Source organism: Salvia hispanica, chromosome 6 (genome assembly GCF_023119035.1).
Source record: "Salvia hispanica cultivar TCC Black 2014 chromosome 6, UniMelb_Shisp_WGS_1.0, whole genome shotgun sequence".
Classification (NCBI taxonomy): domain Eukaryota; kingdom Viridiplantae; phylum Streptophyta; class Magnoliopsida; order Lamiales; family Lamiaceae; genus Salvia; species Salvia hispanica.
Window position 1 is genome coordinate 38,178,974 of NC_062970.1, and position 15,628 is coordinate 38,194,601.

General features: G+C 38.0%; 2 protein-coding genes across 2 annotated transcripts in view; one reads left to right on the forward strand and one right to left on the reverse strand.

Moving 5' to 3' along the window:
* The window catches only part of LOC125192366 (CAP-Gly domain-containing linker protein 1-like), a 24,504-nt gene extending 12,965 nt beyond the window's left edge, over positions 1–11,539 (reverse strand). The window contains exons 1-18 of the mRNA XM_048089903.1: positions 11,239–11,539; positions 10,443–10,661; positions 9,298–9,393; positions 8,580–8,632; positions 8,333–8,429; positions 8,003–8,076; positions 7,790–7,904; positions 7,058–7,168; positions 6,736–6,812; positions 6,102–6,168; positions 5,273–5,338; positions 3,740–3,847; positions 3,469–3,599; positions 2,994–3,060; positions 2,802–2,869; positions 2,625–2,715; positions 2,248–2,318; positions 1,805–2,168 (exon numbers count right to left, since the gene is read on the reverse strand). Coding sequence (XP_047945860.1) covers positions 1,805–2,168; positions 2,248–2,318; positions 2,625–2,715; positions 2,802–2,869; positions 2,994–3,060; positions 3,469–3,599; positions 3,740–3,847; positions 5,273–5,338; positions 6,102–6,168; positions 6,736–6,812; positions 7,058–7,168; positions 7,790–7,904; positions 8,003–8,076; positions 8,333–8,429; positions 8,580–8,632; positions 9,298–9,393; positions 10,443–10,661; positions 11,239–11,388 — 2,025 coding nt within the window. The 5' untranslated portion in view covers positions 11,389–11,539. The remainder of the gene's footprint in view (positions 1–1,804; positions 2,169–2,247; positions 2,319–2,624; positions 2,716–2,801; positions 2,870–2,993; positions 3,061–3,468; positions 3,600–3,739; positions 3,848–5,272; positions 5,339–6,101; positions 6,169–6,735; positions 6,813–7,057; positions 7,169–7,789; positions 7,905–8,002; positions 8,077–8,332; positions 8,430–8,579; positions 8,633–9,297; positions 9,394–10,442; positions 10,662–11,238) is intronic.
* Positions 11,540–13,096: 1,557 nt separating this feature from the next.
* On the forward strand, positions 13,097–15,448 carry LOC125193456 (ABC transporter G family member 6-like). The gene has a single exon (XM_048091244.1). The coding sequence runs from the start codon at positions 13,129–13,131 to the stop codon at positions 15,310–15,312; it is 2,184 nt and encodes a 727-aa protein (XP_047947201.1). The 5' UTR covers positions 13,097–13,128; the 3' UTR covers positions 15,313–15,448.
* The last annotated feature ends 180 nt before the right edge of the window (positions 15,449–15,628 follow it).

Consider the following 15,628-nt stretch of genomic DNA (forward strand, 5'->3'; position numbering starts at 1 on the left):
CTCCTCTCAGAGTGACCAAGAATAACCCAAGGTACGTTCAAGTCTACAAGCATCTCAGCACTACAAAAGATGAGTAAATATATGAAGATTTTCATACTCCTAAACCCACAACAAGCACAGCATACTTGAATATGCAAAATCTTTCAACTATATTAGATGACAGAAGATGCGTACCTAACCTCACCGGTGTAAGCACCTCCTTTGTTAACCCAACAATTCTGAGCTGCAACATGGAAATCAGGTCGCAGAGACTCTTTTACCAAGGGAAGAAACACGTATGGAGGACTGACAACCACCTCTGCACGAGATCGGCCGAAATGAAAAGGAGATCCACAACAAACGGATCAATCATTCTGATAACATCGAAGAGACGAATACTTACGCATTTCCAGTTGCCGCCGACGAAGAACTTTCTGCCCATTGTTGATATCGGAGATAGCTAGAAAATGCACGAGAATATGGCTTTTGGGAGAGTGAAGTGGTTGGTAATGGCAAATGACTGGTTGTGAGTGATGGATATCCGCGAATTTATATAATCGAGAGGAGAAAGCTCATTATTTGTGGATCAAGAAAAGTGAATTGGCTAAAATGCCCTTGGTAGTGTATGTTGACGGAATATTCGAAGCGCATGCGGGAATCCGACTTTCGCTTGCAATAATACAATATCCAATGCTCATTTTAGGACATCCTCATAAATACTCTTTCCGCACAAGAGCCTCATTTCTAAACGGCTTCTGCTAAGAACGCTTAAAAACGGCTGAAAAGTTATAATACGAGTCTCACTTCAGTATATATTAGTTTAAATGACACGGAAGTGAATGAATAAATAAGGGAGTCTTTTTACCATTTATTGAATTATGAACCGACTCTTATTCGTGATCTAACCAAATCGGAAAACGAGACTCTTATTTGCTGGACGGAGGGAGTATGTCATTCCAATTTTATTACTAATTTATTTCTTTTATACTCCCTCCGTCTCATTAAATATACAACATTTAACATCACGAGATTTTAAGGATTTGCTTTAGTATAATTAAAAGAGAACAAAGTAAGATAGAAAAAAGTAGAGAGAATATTATGTTTTCATTTTTAAATGTTTCATTTTTAATGACAAACCAAAAAGGAAAAACGTTTCATTTCTAACTGATTTGAGGGAGTATTTTATAAGGTCATTTTAGAATATCTCTGGATAAATATTTTAATTTTATAAAAGAATATATTATGGACGACATTTTGTGACATAATTAGAAAAATGGTAAATGAAGTAGTGGAATGTGTGTATATCTTTTAATATTCTAAATGTGAAATTAGATTTCCATTGAGTAAGGACAAAATTGTTAAAAAGAAGAAATTTTTATTGATGAATGGGGTATTAATCTCAATTACCGTGTCCAAGCCCTTATTTGCTTTATAATACAAACCTGTGGGCGCTGGTTTAGCACTAGCACATTGAAGCAGAAAACATTTTTTCAGCCAATGTACAGATTTTTATAAGATGATACGTTAATTTATTTTTCTTAAATTCTATTGCCAAAATATCAAAATTGGGTATTCGCAAGTTTGCGGTGAGGCAGTCCATCATTAATTCGTAACCCATGAATCACGTATTTATAATGCATTAAATATAGAGGAAGGAAATTTAAGTACTACTACTCTCTCCATTTTTTTCGACACAGGATTAAGAAAATTGTATTAGGTGAGTAAGTAATTGGAAATAAAAGTTAAAATGAAAGGTAGAGACTAAGAGAAAAAGTAAGAGAAAGTAAAGTAAAGGCAAAGTGAAAAAGTTTGACTTTTACTAAATTGATGAATCACCTGATTTCAGCTCCCTCTCAAGCTCATCGAATTCCCATTCACCGATTTCCTGGGTAGAGTAGTCTGGATTTACTTTTCCAAATTCAGACTCAAGTTTCGCTAACTCTGCTTCAGGGTCAAGTATCTGGATCTGCTCCGACTTAGGTGAGGGTCGTTGAGGCTCGTCAGCCTTCTCCGCACTGACTTCTCTTTCTGCTTGCTCTGTAAAGGAGCTTGCAATGCTTTCACTGGGCAATGCATCCGTCTCTTTAGTGGGCTTCTCAATATCAAGAGTAGGTCGCTCGATGGCTTCGAATTCCTCTCTTAGCTTCTCAATTTTGTCAAATAGCTCTTTAACCTTCTGATTCTCTTTACTGAAATTTAAAAAACATTTGACGTAGGCTTAACATGGAGTCAAGGACTAAAGTGGTTAAATTTGATTAGCAGCCAGACCTGGATAACTTTCCTTGTTGGGCGTAGAACTGCTCTCTCATGTTGTCCACCACGCTGAAAGTAGTTATTATCTGAAAGTTGTTGCGAAAGATAAACCGCTTAAATTTTTGTAAAGTCTGATGACTCAATCACCAAAGACTACTTGTGTTACACAAGATACAGATCGAGAAGAAATTCAAATGCATAGTATTTTGATGAGTTACTTCTAATAAAAAAGGAATCAGAGTGATGAAAAGTTGACCAACATGGGTATTTGGGGATACAGATAAAAGAAGCTCACATAGATTATCAGTTTGAACTCTGAAACAGCTTAAAGGCATCAATTGGATGATCATATCGCAGAAACTTGTACAGAAAAGGAATCAATTTTTGTTTACCTTAGCTTCATAATCCAGGTATTCATCCTCGAGATTTCTTCTTGGATTAAATTGAGAATCACCAGTTTCGGTTCCAGGAGTCGGTTCAGAGCTGTCACCAGTTTCAGAAATATTAGGCTCGCACGTAGCCAAACTAAAATATTTACTATCTTTCGCAAATTTAATATGAGGAAATACCCATCACTCATGCTCTTCAAGTTCTCCACATACTTTCCAATGCGATCAATAGGTTGTCTCAACTCTTTCTGCGTCAATATGAGACAGAAGAAGATGGATATATAGTTTGCAAAACACACAATTGTTAAAAGGAGATCTGGCATGCCACTGCAGTGAATAAAATAAATAAATAGGAGTAGATAAAATAAGCACCTCATAAGAAGAGAGCAGCTGCTTAACCAAATCTGTGAAGTAAGCTTCATGTCTCTCGATCTCAGAGCTTGCAAATTCAAATGGAAAATGAGCAACAATATACCCTCAGACAATATGTGCAAGTTTGTAGCACGTTTGGTATAGATTTTACATCTAGGCTTTTTAAGAGTAAGTTGCAAGTGTGTCTACATAATTCATAAACATGCAGTATATGTACTAAAAAACAACTTTACAGTTCTTTGAAAAGTGACACTCTGTTAGAAGTCCCTAGGAGTTGACTATCAAATACTACAATATCGTCTTAATTGAAATTCATCTAAAAGTCTATTCAGAGTGTGCTTTTTCATACAAGTGTTATGGAGCTCATATATAAAAAAAGAGCATAAATAAGAAGTAGATAACTGTAGAAGTTAAAATGAATGTGTTTACACCAGAGATATCTATTAATTAAATCATACTGAATTCATGCACATACTTGGTTTCCTTCTCCTTAGTCTCCACATATGAACACTGAAGAGACCAAGTATCTTCCAAAAAGTTAAGCCACGTACTAAGAATGTTTGATTCTGTTCGACAAGACACAATTGATTTTGCTAGTTCATCCTCCTACAGAGTTGTAAGGATATGTTAAACAAAACAATCAAAAAATGGATAAGGCAATCCTTGAAGTATAGTTGATAGTATTATCCATGTGATTCAGTAGTTCATGGCACATTGTAATATTTCATGGGAAAGGTATAGCAGACCTTAGTTTTCACATGGGAGACAATTTGATCATTAGCATTGAAAAATTGATCCCTCTCTTCAGTTACATTGTGAAGACGAGCTCGCACAGCAGACAAGGAAGTATTGACCTATATAATCAAAATGTTCAGATTACCAACAACAGAATAAGTTATTTTAAAATAGATAAAGCATAAACTACTTGTATCCATATAGGAAGAAGTTATGAAAACAATAATGTTAAAATATCTTAAGAGCAAATGAATATTATGTTTATCTAAGATTCTTATTGGTCCAACAGAGCGGAATATAAAAAATTTAGTTTGGAACTTTATTAAACAACAGAATAAGGACCCTAAAAAACAAAACAAAATACAGCAGAGACTGACAGTAGGAGGATGAAAACCAGTTCTAATGCAAACAGAATCAAGGTTTCTAAAAAAAGAAGAGTTGCTCATAATAGATACCTACCCATCCCCAAACCAAGAGTCAGGGGGGGGGGTGATGGAGAACGACAGAAACCAAACCAAGAGTTGCTCATATTTTGGATTCCACTATATTTCAGCTTTTTGGTGCTTTTGGGATTTCATCCACCACATTCACAAACAATAAAGTCTGAATGTTGCATACCATCATAATTGATGTTTATGAATTCCTGAGACACTGACGGAATATGATTCCCATGGGTTAAATACACCCATTCACCTCCCATCCATGACCAAGCATGACAAGACAAACACATCTATTAATCAAACACCATGCATGACAAAGACACCATGAGTAGGGCTGGGGAAAAATACCGAAATGCCGAAATACCGGCCTTATCGTACTGAAAAAATACCGAAAATACCGAATTTTTGGTATACCGTGACTTTCGGTACGGTATGATACCTTACCGAAAGATTCCGGTAAGGTAACGGTATGAATTTTCAAATACCGCGGTATACCGCTGCATACCGAAATTCGGTATATACCATAAATTAAGGTATATACCACAAAAATATAAACACAATTATATATAAAATATATTTTATATATTTTAAAATTATAAAATCTACTGTGAAATATAAATATAATTATGAATAAATTATATTTAATTTATTTTTAAAATTATAAAATATAAATAATATTCTAAAAACTCTAATTTTCTATTTTAGTTGACGTTGAAAGTTAGGTATATCGCAAAAGTAAGGTATACCGAAGTTCGGTACGGTATACCGAAAATGAGGTACGATAATATGGAAATTCTTCATATTGAAAATAAGGTATACCAAAGTCCGGTATACCGAAAACTTTGGTAAGGTAAAGGTATGACTTTTTCGCATGCCGTATTTAAGGTAAGGTATACGGTATGGTGGTTTCGGTAAGGTATACCGTACCTACCCACCCCTAACCATGAGTGATATGATAGACTGATAAAACATGGGATTGTGTATTTGAAGGATAAGATGGTCAACCAAGATCAAAATGAATCAATCCATCATATCACTCAAAGTAAACACCTCCTAATTGTTTGTCATCAGAATTTAGGTTATTGCACATGGACTATGAAACACCTTTTTCAACTGAGCTTCAAGTTCACCCTTCTGTTTCTCAAGATCAGATATCTCAGCTTTTAGTTCCTGAAAATGAATTGAGCCATCAGCATATCTAGCATGCAAGAAATCAAAAAAATACCCATGCCACTATATAAAAAAAATTATGATCGTCAACCATACTCAATGATAAACTTCACCTATTTCTTCCAGAACAAATAGCTAAATCTACAGAAAGACAGGCCTTTTAGAAACTCAGAACTTGATATTAGTTGGTATAGAAAAGTGGTTCCAAGGATATCATTTTGAGTTACCTTCCTAGCCACATTTTCTCAAACTTACTAAGTATTATATCCAATTCTTGAAACATAAAAACAAAAAGCAAAGAATCATCCCGTTAGAGATCAAGTTGAGGGCATGGTGCGGCATCATTAATAGAAATTTTGTATAGGATTCTTCAAATAGACAGGCTTATATTTATAACATAATAATCTTCACAGTACTTTTACTGACTTACTGAACTCATGCATCTTTTACTTTATTAGTTTATCTATGCTAGTATTTTATCCTAATAGAACAATATTATTAATTTTCAATTATTTTTATCCTGATAGATCTATATTAGTTTTCAATATTCATAATCTTATAGTAGAAGGAAGCATCAGATGTGCATTTTGATGAGAAGAATAAGTATTGTTGTTTCACCACTTTTTGGTAAGTTAATTTTTAAAATTTTCAAGTTGTTCCCTTTCTAAGTATTTTTGTGTTCTATTGGGTTCCATTAAAACTCATCCGAATTTACCTAAGCAAGAAAAATTTACGCTGTACTCATCTTCTTCAACTCCTATACCTTTTCAATTTCACTAACTTCACTGACTTTGCTGACTCGGAACTTCAAAGCATCTTCTTTCTGAAGCCTGTGAAAAACAAAGCAAAATGAAACATTTCAATTGAAGTGCCAATATAATAGTCCATCCGTCCATGAAGAGTGTGGTGCGGAGGAGGGGGCACCGGTACTAAGAAGTATTGGAGATGTATTTGAGTAGAGATGGGTCCCATAAGAGGTATAGGCCGTTGGGTAAGTATTGGTTTAGAGGTTTTGGAGCCCACTAAAAAGTAAAGAGTAAGTGGTGGGTTTTTGTACAAAATATTGTGCGAGTGTTAGAGATTGTCTTAAAATGGAAATACCACACTCTTGGTGGAAGGAAAAAAATTGTAATAAGACCTCACTCTTCGTGGATGGAGAGAGTAACAAGGATTGTCGTACAATGAAACAGGAAAAGAGATATCTAAAATAATTAACAGCACAGCACTACAGATCTACCCTAACAAAGCAACTTCCAGAAGGAGCATAAGCACAAAGATACCTGGGTGAAAATTATAAAAATACCCACTTTTGATGGCATATGTAGAAGCCACCCACTTTTATAAAACCATGTACAAATATCCACTTGACAACAAACTTGTAAGATGCAGTACTATACCTGTAGTCAGAAATGCGCTTCTCAGCCTTCGAAGAGGAGCTTCCCAGGGATTCCAACAATACCTTCAATTTATCAACCTGGCATTCTTAAGACACAAATATCAGAGGTTGCATACACTGAACGTTATTAAGTTCCCACAGGAAGCAACAAACATCAATGGAATCCATATCAAAAAATAAAAAGGAAGGCATACAGACATAAGCGAAGATAGTGGGCTGAGAAGAATGGTCGCATATTTGGGAAAGAAGCTTGACTCTATCATGAGATAATAAATGGTTTTACCAACACCATAACAGTAAAATCAGAAGGTCCATGTAAGTACCTTCTGAGAATGAACTTCAGATGTGTCTCCACATATAATTGCTTTCTTTTTCAGTAGAAGCGCTTCCAATCTGGAACACACTCTGATGTGCGCAAGTGCCTCTTTAAGAGCCTGGTGGAGGAAAAAGATAACTCGACATGTAAGATCATGAATTTCAGGAAATTAAAAAAGTGCACTTTTAAGTCATTTGATATATGTGAGTGCATATATAAACATATGCACAGACCACACCTGGCAACTATAATTCTTCCAATGAATTGACTACTTTTTTCAGGTAACATGGAAATGTATTGTAACAAACAGATCAAATTCCTTCTGCGTTTTTAAGGAATAGAAGTTATATTCAATATATATAATTAATGACTTGCATAAAATTCTACAGTAGTTCTGTGGATGAATAGACAGGGCTTTGGAGGAGCTGCCGCCACAATCGATTTTGGGTAATAACCGAGATCTTAAAATAAATAAAAATACAAAATCGTAGTAGTCCTGACTTGAGCACAAACTAACACTAGCTTACTATCTGCTATGGCATTCACTGGTTGAAAGATTTACCAATATGACAGTCTCCCTGAATATTTCAAATGGAGTAGAAGAGCAATAAAACATCTACAACATAACAATCCTGTCACCTTAATAACATGGAATTGACTTTATATTTTAATAGATTCTGCCTAAGGAACCAATGAAACAGTTATTTGAAAAATAACGAGTGGGTACAGCAATGTTCACCTCTATTGTTGATGCAGCGCTCTGCTTACTGTTTGTTTCAAGGCTGTCACCATCAAGGTTATAAGATGCTCTTGATTCAAGTTGTTTCTTCAGTGTGGAGACTTCAGCATCAATCCTGTTTGTAGTAGGATCAAATGTGTCAAAACTTTTTGTGGGCATAGATCACAGGAAAAGGTAAAAGGAGAAAGTAATGAAACTGGTATTCGACGAAACCTTTGAATATCAGCATTGATTTTCAACCCTGTTATGGCTCCTTCAGCAAATTGAAGCAACTCTTCTCTCTTCACCTATCCAAACATCAAAATTTAGATTCTTTAGAGGCTTATATTTCAGATTGAATTCAATGAAGGAATAAGACTGATTTGATGGGGTATAATATGCATTGTCAGTGTGATAAAACGTATCTAACAGTAGTATATTAGCCAAAATTTCTTCTAATGCTTTGCTTCAGTTTTTTATGCCAACGAAACATTAATATATTAGCTCAATGTTTCTTCCAATGCTGTCCATGAGTTTTATGGAAGGTAGGTTATAGACTAGTACCAGTACTTCATCTTGGTAGCCGGAAAAAACTTTTGCAAGATCCTGAATGCTGCTAACTATTGCATTATGAACTGCTTTTCCACCTGTGAGGCAGTGACTGCAGGTGCACAATTTAATAGTCTTATATACAGATCCAAGTATAATTTTCATTGGGCCGATATAATCCAATGGAGAGCAGCATGGCAGCATTCTCTCTTTCCGAGCTATGACTTAAATACACATTAGCTACCATAATGGAGAAACTTACCCAAATAATTCAAGCAGTAAAGCAACTTCATCTTCACTTGGAGGTTCAAGAATCTAATCAAGCAAAAGAGAAGACAGCACAAGTCATAAAATCCAGCAAAATACAGAAATATTTTGACCAAAATAGACTATATAGTTCAATTGATATGATAATCAATTGTTAGGCTTGTCTTATCAGATCAGGAAATGTAAGGTTCTTGCCAGTTAAAATATATCTTCAGGCATAAAAGCTAGGAACACACCATATCCAATAGTAAGTAATAATGCCTACCACATACTACCTCCATTCACAAAAAAATTACTACTACTAGTTTTACCATTTTGAGAAAAAATGGAAATTTTTAAATACTACTACTAACACTACTAATAATGTGAACTCCACAATCCACTAACACTACTTCTACCACCTCTCCCTATCTCTCTCTCTCTTACTTTACCAATTGTGCATAAAAACCGTGCCATTTACAACTTTGTCAATTTTTTGTGGACGGAGGTAGTATTAACTACAAGCTTTGGCAACAAAATGTTGACTGATGCAATGATGCATTACTCCTAAAAACAGGAAAAGCCAAAACACACCATATCCAATAATAGCGGCTTGTTTTTGGTAGCAAACTTTAGGTTTGTATAAAATATACAGTATTATTACAAGATCATAAACAATATATAAAAATAATGTTGAAACTAATATATACTGAATTGGGACGATTTTAACTTACCATACAGATCGATATTCCCTCCAAAGCCTGACTGTAAAGAAATACATCACGGAAGGTCAATGGTTCACCACTCATATCTGAATCATAATATAACACCTGCCCATATAACAAAATAAGGGGACATTAGAAATTTGATCCATGATAAGTGATTCAGGAGATTCAATTGTCACTGACAAATTCCAACTAATTATAAGAATGATTACAAATAATCATAACTTATTTACAAATATTACTTATATACCTTATACACTATTTAATGTTATTTTTGCAATGCAATTTTTTACAATTGTATCTCACTTTTTAGCATTCCATGATAAGTGATTCAGGAAGAGAAGCAACCTAACTTGGTGAATAAATAATAAATTCAAGAAAGATGGACTAAAACATACTCCTTCCGTCCCTGAAAATTTGTCACTTATTTCCATTTTCGTTCGTCCCTAAAAATTTGTCAACTTTCACTTTTACCATTTTTGGTAGTGGACCCCACATTCCACTATCTCATTTTCACTCACATTTTAATATAAAACTAATTATATAAAAGTAGGACCCACATGCCACTAACTTCTTGAACCTACTTTCTATTATATTTCTTAAAACTCGTGCCAGGTAGAATAGTGACAGATTATAAGGGACGGAGGGAGTAACTATTTAAATCGAAGGGAGAAGGCTAGGTACAAAATTCCTTTCTGATCAATAGAAATCCAATGTCATGGAGATAAGTCATGTGATCCCTGAATTGACCCAATGGGCAGATTTTGAGTCATTAAGGATGTTACAGGACAACTTGCTCTCATGTCTAGAGTCTAGACTGCCAATTTGATTGTATATGGCACGTAAATGGTATATATAACACATGTAAGCAAGCATGAAGGATGATCTTCCACCTAGCACAATTATGCTAATATTCCTGAAACTATATGCACGAAGAAAACAAAAAACAGAAAAACTGAGGATGTTATAGGTTTAAAAAGCATAGCCCTAAATGATCCTGGGTCCCACAGAGCTTACTCCTTGTTAGTTTTGATGTCTTTAGAAAGTGAAACTGAACTTTTTTTTTAAATGGGAAGTAAGAGAAATGAATAAAATCAGTTTAACTATACAAGCATGAAACAAGTACAGCTGTAGTGTAGAGCTCAAGAGCTAACCATTGACTGTCTTCTTGGGCTCTTTGGCTCTTCATGAAGTTGATGATGCTCACTGTTCTTTTCTTTTTCTTCAAATGTAAGAGTTGAAGAGTTTTCAATTTCTTTTAAAACAGCTAACCATCTTCTCATCAACTCAGCTCTCTCACGCCCCCTGCATGAAATGGAAGCCTCTTCTAACCTTTTCACAGTCTGCTTGAAGCTTTTAACATTGCGACCACCCTGACAATACCAACTGCAGACTTTACAATTTCATGGGAACTGTACTACAAATGTTGAACATGTTTGGCTTTTCAAAATAGATAGCCAATGAAAAAAAAAATTCTTCTTATGCTCCAGTGATAATCTATAATTTTCAATTCAAACTGAGTCAACTGAGTGATTTTAATCCAAAAAGAAAGCCCCCTACGAGGTTCATGTGTATTCCTCAACTCCATACATGCTCAACAGTCGGATCCTAGTGCACTATACAAACAATTAGACAATATCTCCATTTTCTTCAAAGAATTTCTGCAATATAACAGTAAAGTTTAAGCAAATGAATTGTGGGTGTGCATTTAACGTCAACAGACACAATTGTATCCCATCGCAATACCTCAATCAAAAAAACTCAGGTATCGATTACTGAAACCTGGAGTATGCCAACACGCAAAACCTAAATAATCAAAAGTCAAACTACCCATATTTCACTGATAATCACTATTTTGGTCCAGCAAAAACTCCAAACAGCTTGAAATTAACCAAACTTTTTTCTAATTGAGAAGCGAAATTAGACAAAATAGAGGTATAAGAGATTTACAATGCGGTCTTGGAGGCGTTTGGCGCCCTCGGCCACAGCTTGGCCGGCTTGTTGGACGACGGAATCAGCGTAATTTTTAACGGTGCGAGTGAGGTTGTTCTTGTTCCCCACCTCCACCGCCTTGCTCACCGCCGATCGTATCCACGACATTGCCAATACTGAGATATCTGCTTCTGATGTCTGATTTTTGAGTTTGTGTTGCCCACAGCTTCAGCCTTCAGCGAAATGCGAAGTAAGACTGCATTTGCCGTTGATTGCTCACCAAATGCAAATATGAGTAATTAAATTAGCTCCAAATTAATCTATCGGTTTGAAAATATCAATACAAATGGATTATGGTTGATTTTATTTGTCCCATGAAATAAATGTAGTTTATTTTTATTGCTTCGTATTGAATATAGTTAATCCAAATTCTCCTCACTACTTTTTCAAAGTTAGTCTAATCGTCTCTACTCAAAATATTAGGAATCAAATGGTGTCTGTTTTATAAGTTATTTATTTTTAATGAAAAATATATGGACGGTTATATACTGTTAAAAAAGGCTGCAATCAAGGCTAGCCCAAGAAAAAAAACGTTTTTTTTTGTTGTTGTAAAGGAAATGAAGCCTATTCAACCATTTGATTGATTGTTTATTTTATTATAGTTTGCTTGTAAATTATAGAGCTTCTGCCCCTTTATAATTCTACATATTAATTAGAAAAATTTATATTTAAAGTATTCATTGTTTATTTCATCTAACTATGTAACATAGAGAATTTTGATTAGTATTCATATTGACATGAACAGTCAAATAATTGACGTCAGATCTAATTTACAATCATAAGAAAGTTCGATTAATATTCGTATTGACCTGAATGATTGAACAATCGCTACGTCATAATTGGCAAATGGCAATATGTAAAATGATTCCACCAGAGTCAGGATTCCAAGTTAATTTACATGAGCATAAATGTTAAACGGAATAGTCTATACTAGTAAAGTCGGATAAAATCAGTACCTAAATAATTTACATTAAAATTGTGAAGATACGTGATTGACATTACATAACCCCCATTTTACAGTAGAAAATTTTGATAATTGAACCCAAATACGAAGTCCAATATCCTATAGGGTCCAAATTTTTGTTGGGCCTCATCTTTCGGCCCAATAACAAGGGAGCAAATATAATGAAATTTGTTATGATTCTACTCCTATGATCAATTACTATTCCGAAAGTTCTTTCATATACATTCCGAAAAGTTTGTAATAATACATCAATCTATTAATTTTTTGACTAATGGCTATGGCTGCCAAACGGCCCAAACCCAAACTATTTGTACGAAAAAATGAAAAACTGTTCGACACATAATGAAATCAATAAATTAGTATTAGTGGATGGATTTATCTTATTATCTTATAGTTTCCGATAATTGAGATGTTTATGTTCAATTCTTTATTAGAGTAATTAAGGCCGTCAATTTTAACTTCACAGGTTACAACGTCGCCCCAATTTGGTAAAGCAAAACAGTAGATTACCATCCCCACCTAAATGAATCACGCCTCAACAAATCAGAGACATACACATGTCTTGACCCAATATAGCCATACTTGTTGAATAAAGATTAGGAGATGTAGGTCACCTCTCATATCTATCCATCTCCACAAATTCAATCCCACACTCCTACACTTGATACTTCATGCAAAATAACGGCAGCAAAATCTGTATATCAATTCATAATTTATAACTTTCAAGATTCAAGAAAGTGTGCCAACATATTAAATCACCACTTTGACTTTGTTAATTGCTCACAACTCCTACAACTCACCACCTAATTGCCACCGGCTTCATACATATAAATATATTTCTTCTCCACATCGTAGTTCTCACAAGCAAATAATTTCGTTAAGCAATGTCGAGAGTAGTCGCCGATAATTCATATCTCCCTTCGCCGTCTCGAGACAACATCCCACTGAGAGAGGTGGCCGGAGCGGACTCATCGCCCACGCTCGGCCACCTCCTCAAGTGCGTCGGCGACCTCCAGAAGGAGGTCGCAGGCGACGAGACGCCCGTGCACCAGGCGCTCGCGATCAGCGGCTGCCCCGAGCCCCGCTCGATCCCGTTCGTGCTCTCGTTTACTAACATCACCTACAGCATCAAGGTCCGCCGCAAGTTCACCCTCCGCCGCCGCGCGGCGGCGGATCCGGAGTCCGGCGAGCCGGCTTTCTCGTCGACGAAGACGATCCTCAACGACATCTCTGGTGAGGCGCGTGACGGCGAGATCATGGCGGTGATGGGCGCGTCGGGCTCGGGGAAGTCTACGCTGATCGACGCGCTGGCGAATCGCATGGCGAAGGGGAGCGTGAAGGGAGAGATCACTCTCAACGGGGAGCAATTGGAGTCGAGGCTGTTGAAGGTGATCTCTGCTTACGTCATGCAAGACGATCTCTTGTTCCCGATGCTCACCGTCGAGGAAACCCTAATGTTCGCGGCGGAGTTTCGGCTGCCGCGGACGCTCTCGAAGTCGAAGAAGAAGCTCCGAGTGCAAGCGCTGATCGACCAGCTAGGGCTCCGCAACGCGGCGAACACTGTCATCGGCGATGAAGGCCACCGCGGCGTCTCCGGCGGAGAGCGGCGGCGCGTGTCGATCGGGACCGACATAATCCACGATCCGATTTTACTGTTCCTCGACGAGCCTACCTCCGGATTGGACTCCACCAGCGCGTACATGGTGGTGAAGGTGCTGCAGCGTATCGCACAGAGCGGAAGCATCGTGATCATGTCGATCCACCAGCCGAGCTATCGGATCCTCGGATTGCTGGATAAAATGATCTTCCTATCGAGGGGGCAGACTGTTTACAGTGGTTCGCCGTCGAATCTGCCGGTTTTCTTCTCCGATTTCAAGCATCCGATCCCGGAGAATGAGAATCGCACCGAGTTCGCCCTCGATATCATTCGCGAGCTCGAGGGCTCCCCCGGTGGGACTAAAACCCTCGTCGAGTTCAACAAATCGTGGCAGGCGCTAAAGAGAGGAAACGACGCCGTTCAAACAAACGGATTAAACTTATCACTAAAAGAAGCAATAAGCGCGAGCATTTCGAAAGGGAAGCTCGTATCCGGATCTGCCGCGGCCGGGGCCGCCCCAACCTCACTAGTCCCGACGTTCGCAAACCCTCTCTGGATCGAAATGGCGGTTCTGTCGAAGCGGTCCGTGACGAACTCGAGACGGATGCCAGAGCTATTCGGCGTCCGTCTCGGAGCGGTGATGGTGACGGGTTTCATCCTCGCTACCATGTACTGGCGGCTCGACAACTCCCCGAAGGGGGTGCAGGAGCGCCTCGGGTTCTTCGCGTTTGCCATGTCGACGATGTTCTACACGTGCGCCGACGCGCTCCCCGTGTTTTTACAAGAGAGATACATATTCATGAGGGAGACCGCGTACAACGCCTACAGAAGGTCGTCGTACGTGGTCTCCCACGCGCTGGTCTCACTGCCGTCTCTGCTGTTCCTCTCCTTAGCCTTCTCCGCCACGACCTTCTGGGCGGTGGGGCTGGACGGGAGCTTTATGTTCTACCTACTAATAATATTCGCGTCTTTCTGGTCGGGAAGCTCATTCGTGACCTTCCTGTCCGGGGTGGTGCCACACGTGATGCTCGGGTACACGATCGTGGTGGCGATTCTAGCGTATTTCCTGCTATTCAGCGGGTTCTTCATAAACCGGGACAGGATCCCGGGGTACTGGATATGGTTCCACTATCTGTCGCTGGTGAAGTACCCGTACGAGGCGGTGCTGCAGAACGAGTTCGAGGACCCGGTGAAGTGCTTCGTGCGGGGGGTGCAGATATTCGACAACACGCCGCTGGCGTCGGTGCCGGCGGATCTGAAGGGGAAGCTGCTGGACAGCCTGAGCAGCTCGCTGGGGATTAAGATCACGAGCAGCACGTGCGTGACGACGGGGGCGGACATACTGCAGCAGCAGGGGGTCACCGATCTCACCAAGATGGGGTGCCTGTGGGTGACAATCGCGTGGGGTTTTTTCTTTAGGATTCTCTTCTACTTGTCGCTCTTGTTTGGCAGCAAGAACAAGAGGGCTTGAGCGCTTCGACCCCTTAAATTTGCTTACCTAATATACTCCTTTTCTCGCACTTTTTCAACTGTATTGTTACATTAAATTGATGCAATTTTATATTTTCTGCTTAATTTCCTTCTTTTGTTCATATTGGATTTTATGTTTCTTTTAGTTTTAGACATTATGTAGTGACCCATTAGTAATGTGCAAAAGACAAAACAGAGAGTCAATAAACACAAAGGCATAAAATTTGACTACTATGTTAGTGTTTGTGACTAATTTTTATCTTTGACTTCTCATTTGTTTGTCACACGTGGAATTTAGATGACAAGCAGGTCGACGG

Bases quoted from the DNA above. Each gene is read 5' to 3' on its own strand.
- LOC125193456 (XM_048091244.1), top strand. From the start codon at position 13,129: ATGTCGAGAGTAGTCGCCGATAATTCATATCTCCCTTCGCCGTCTCGA.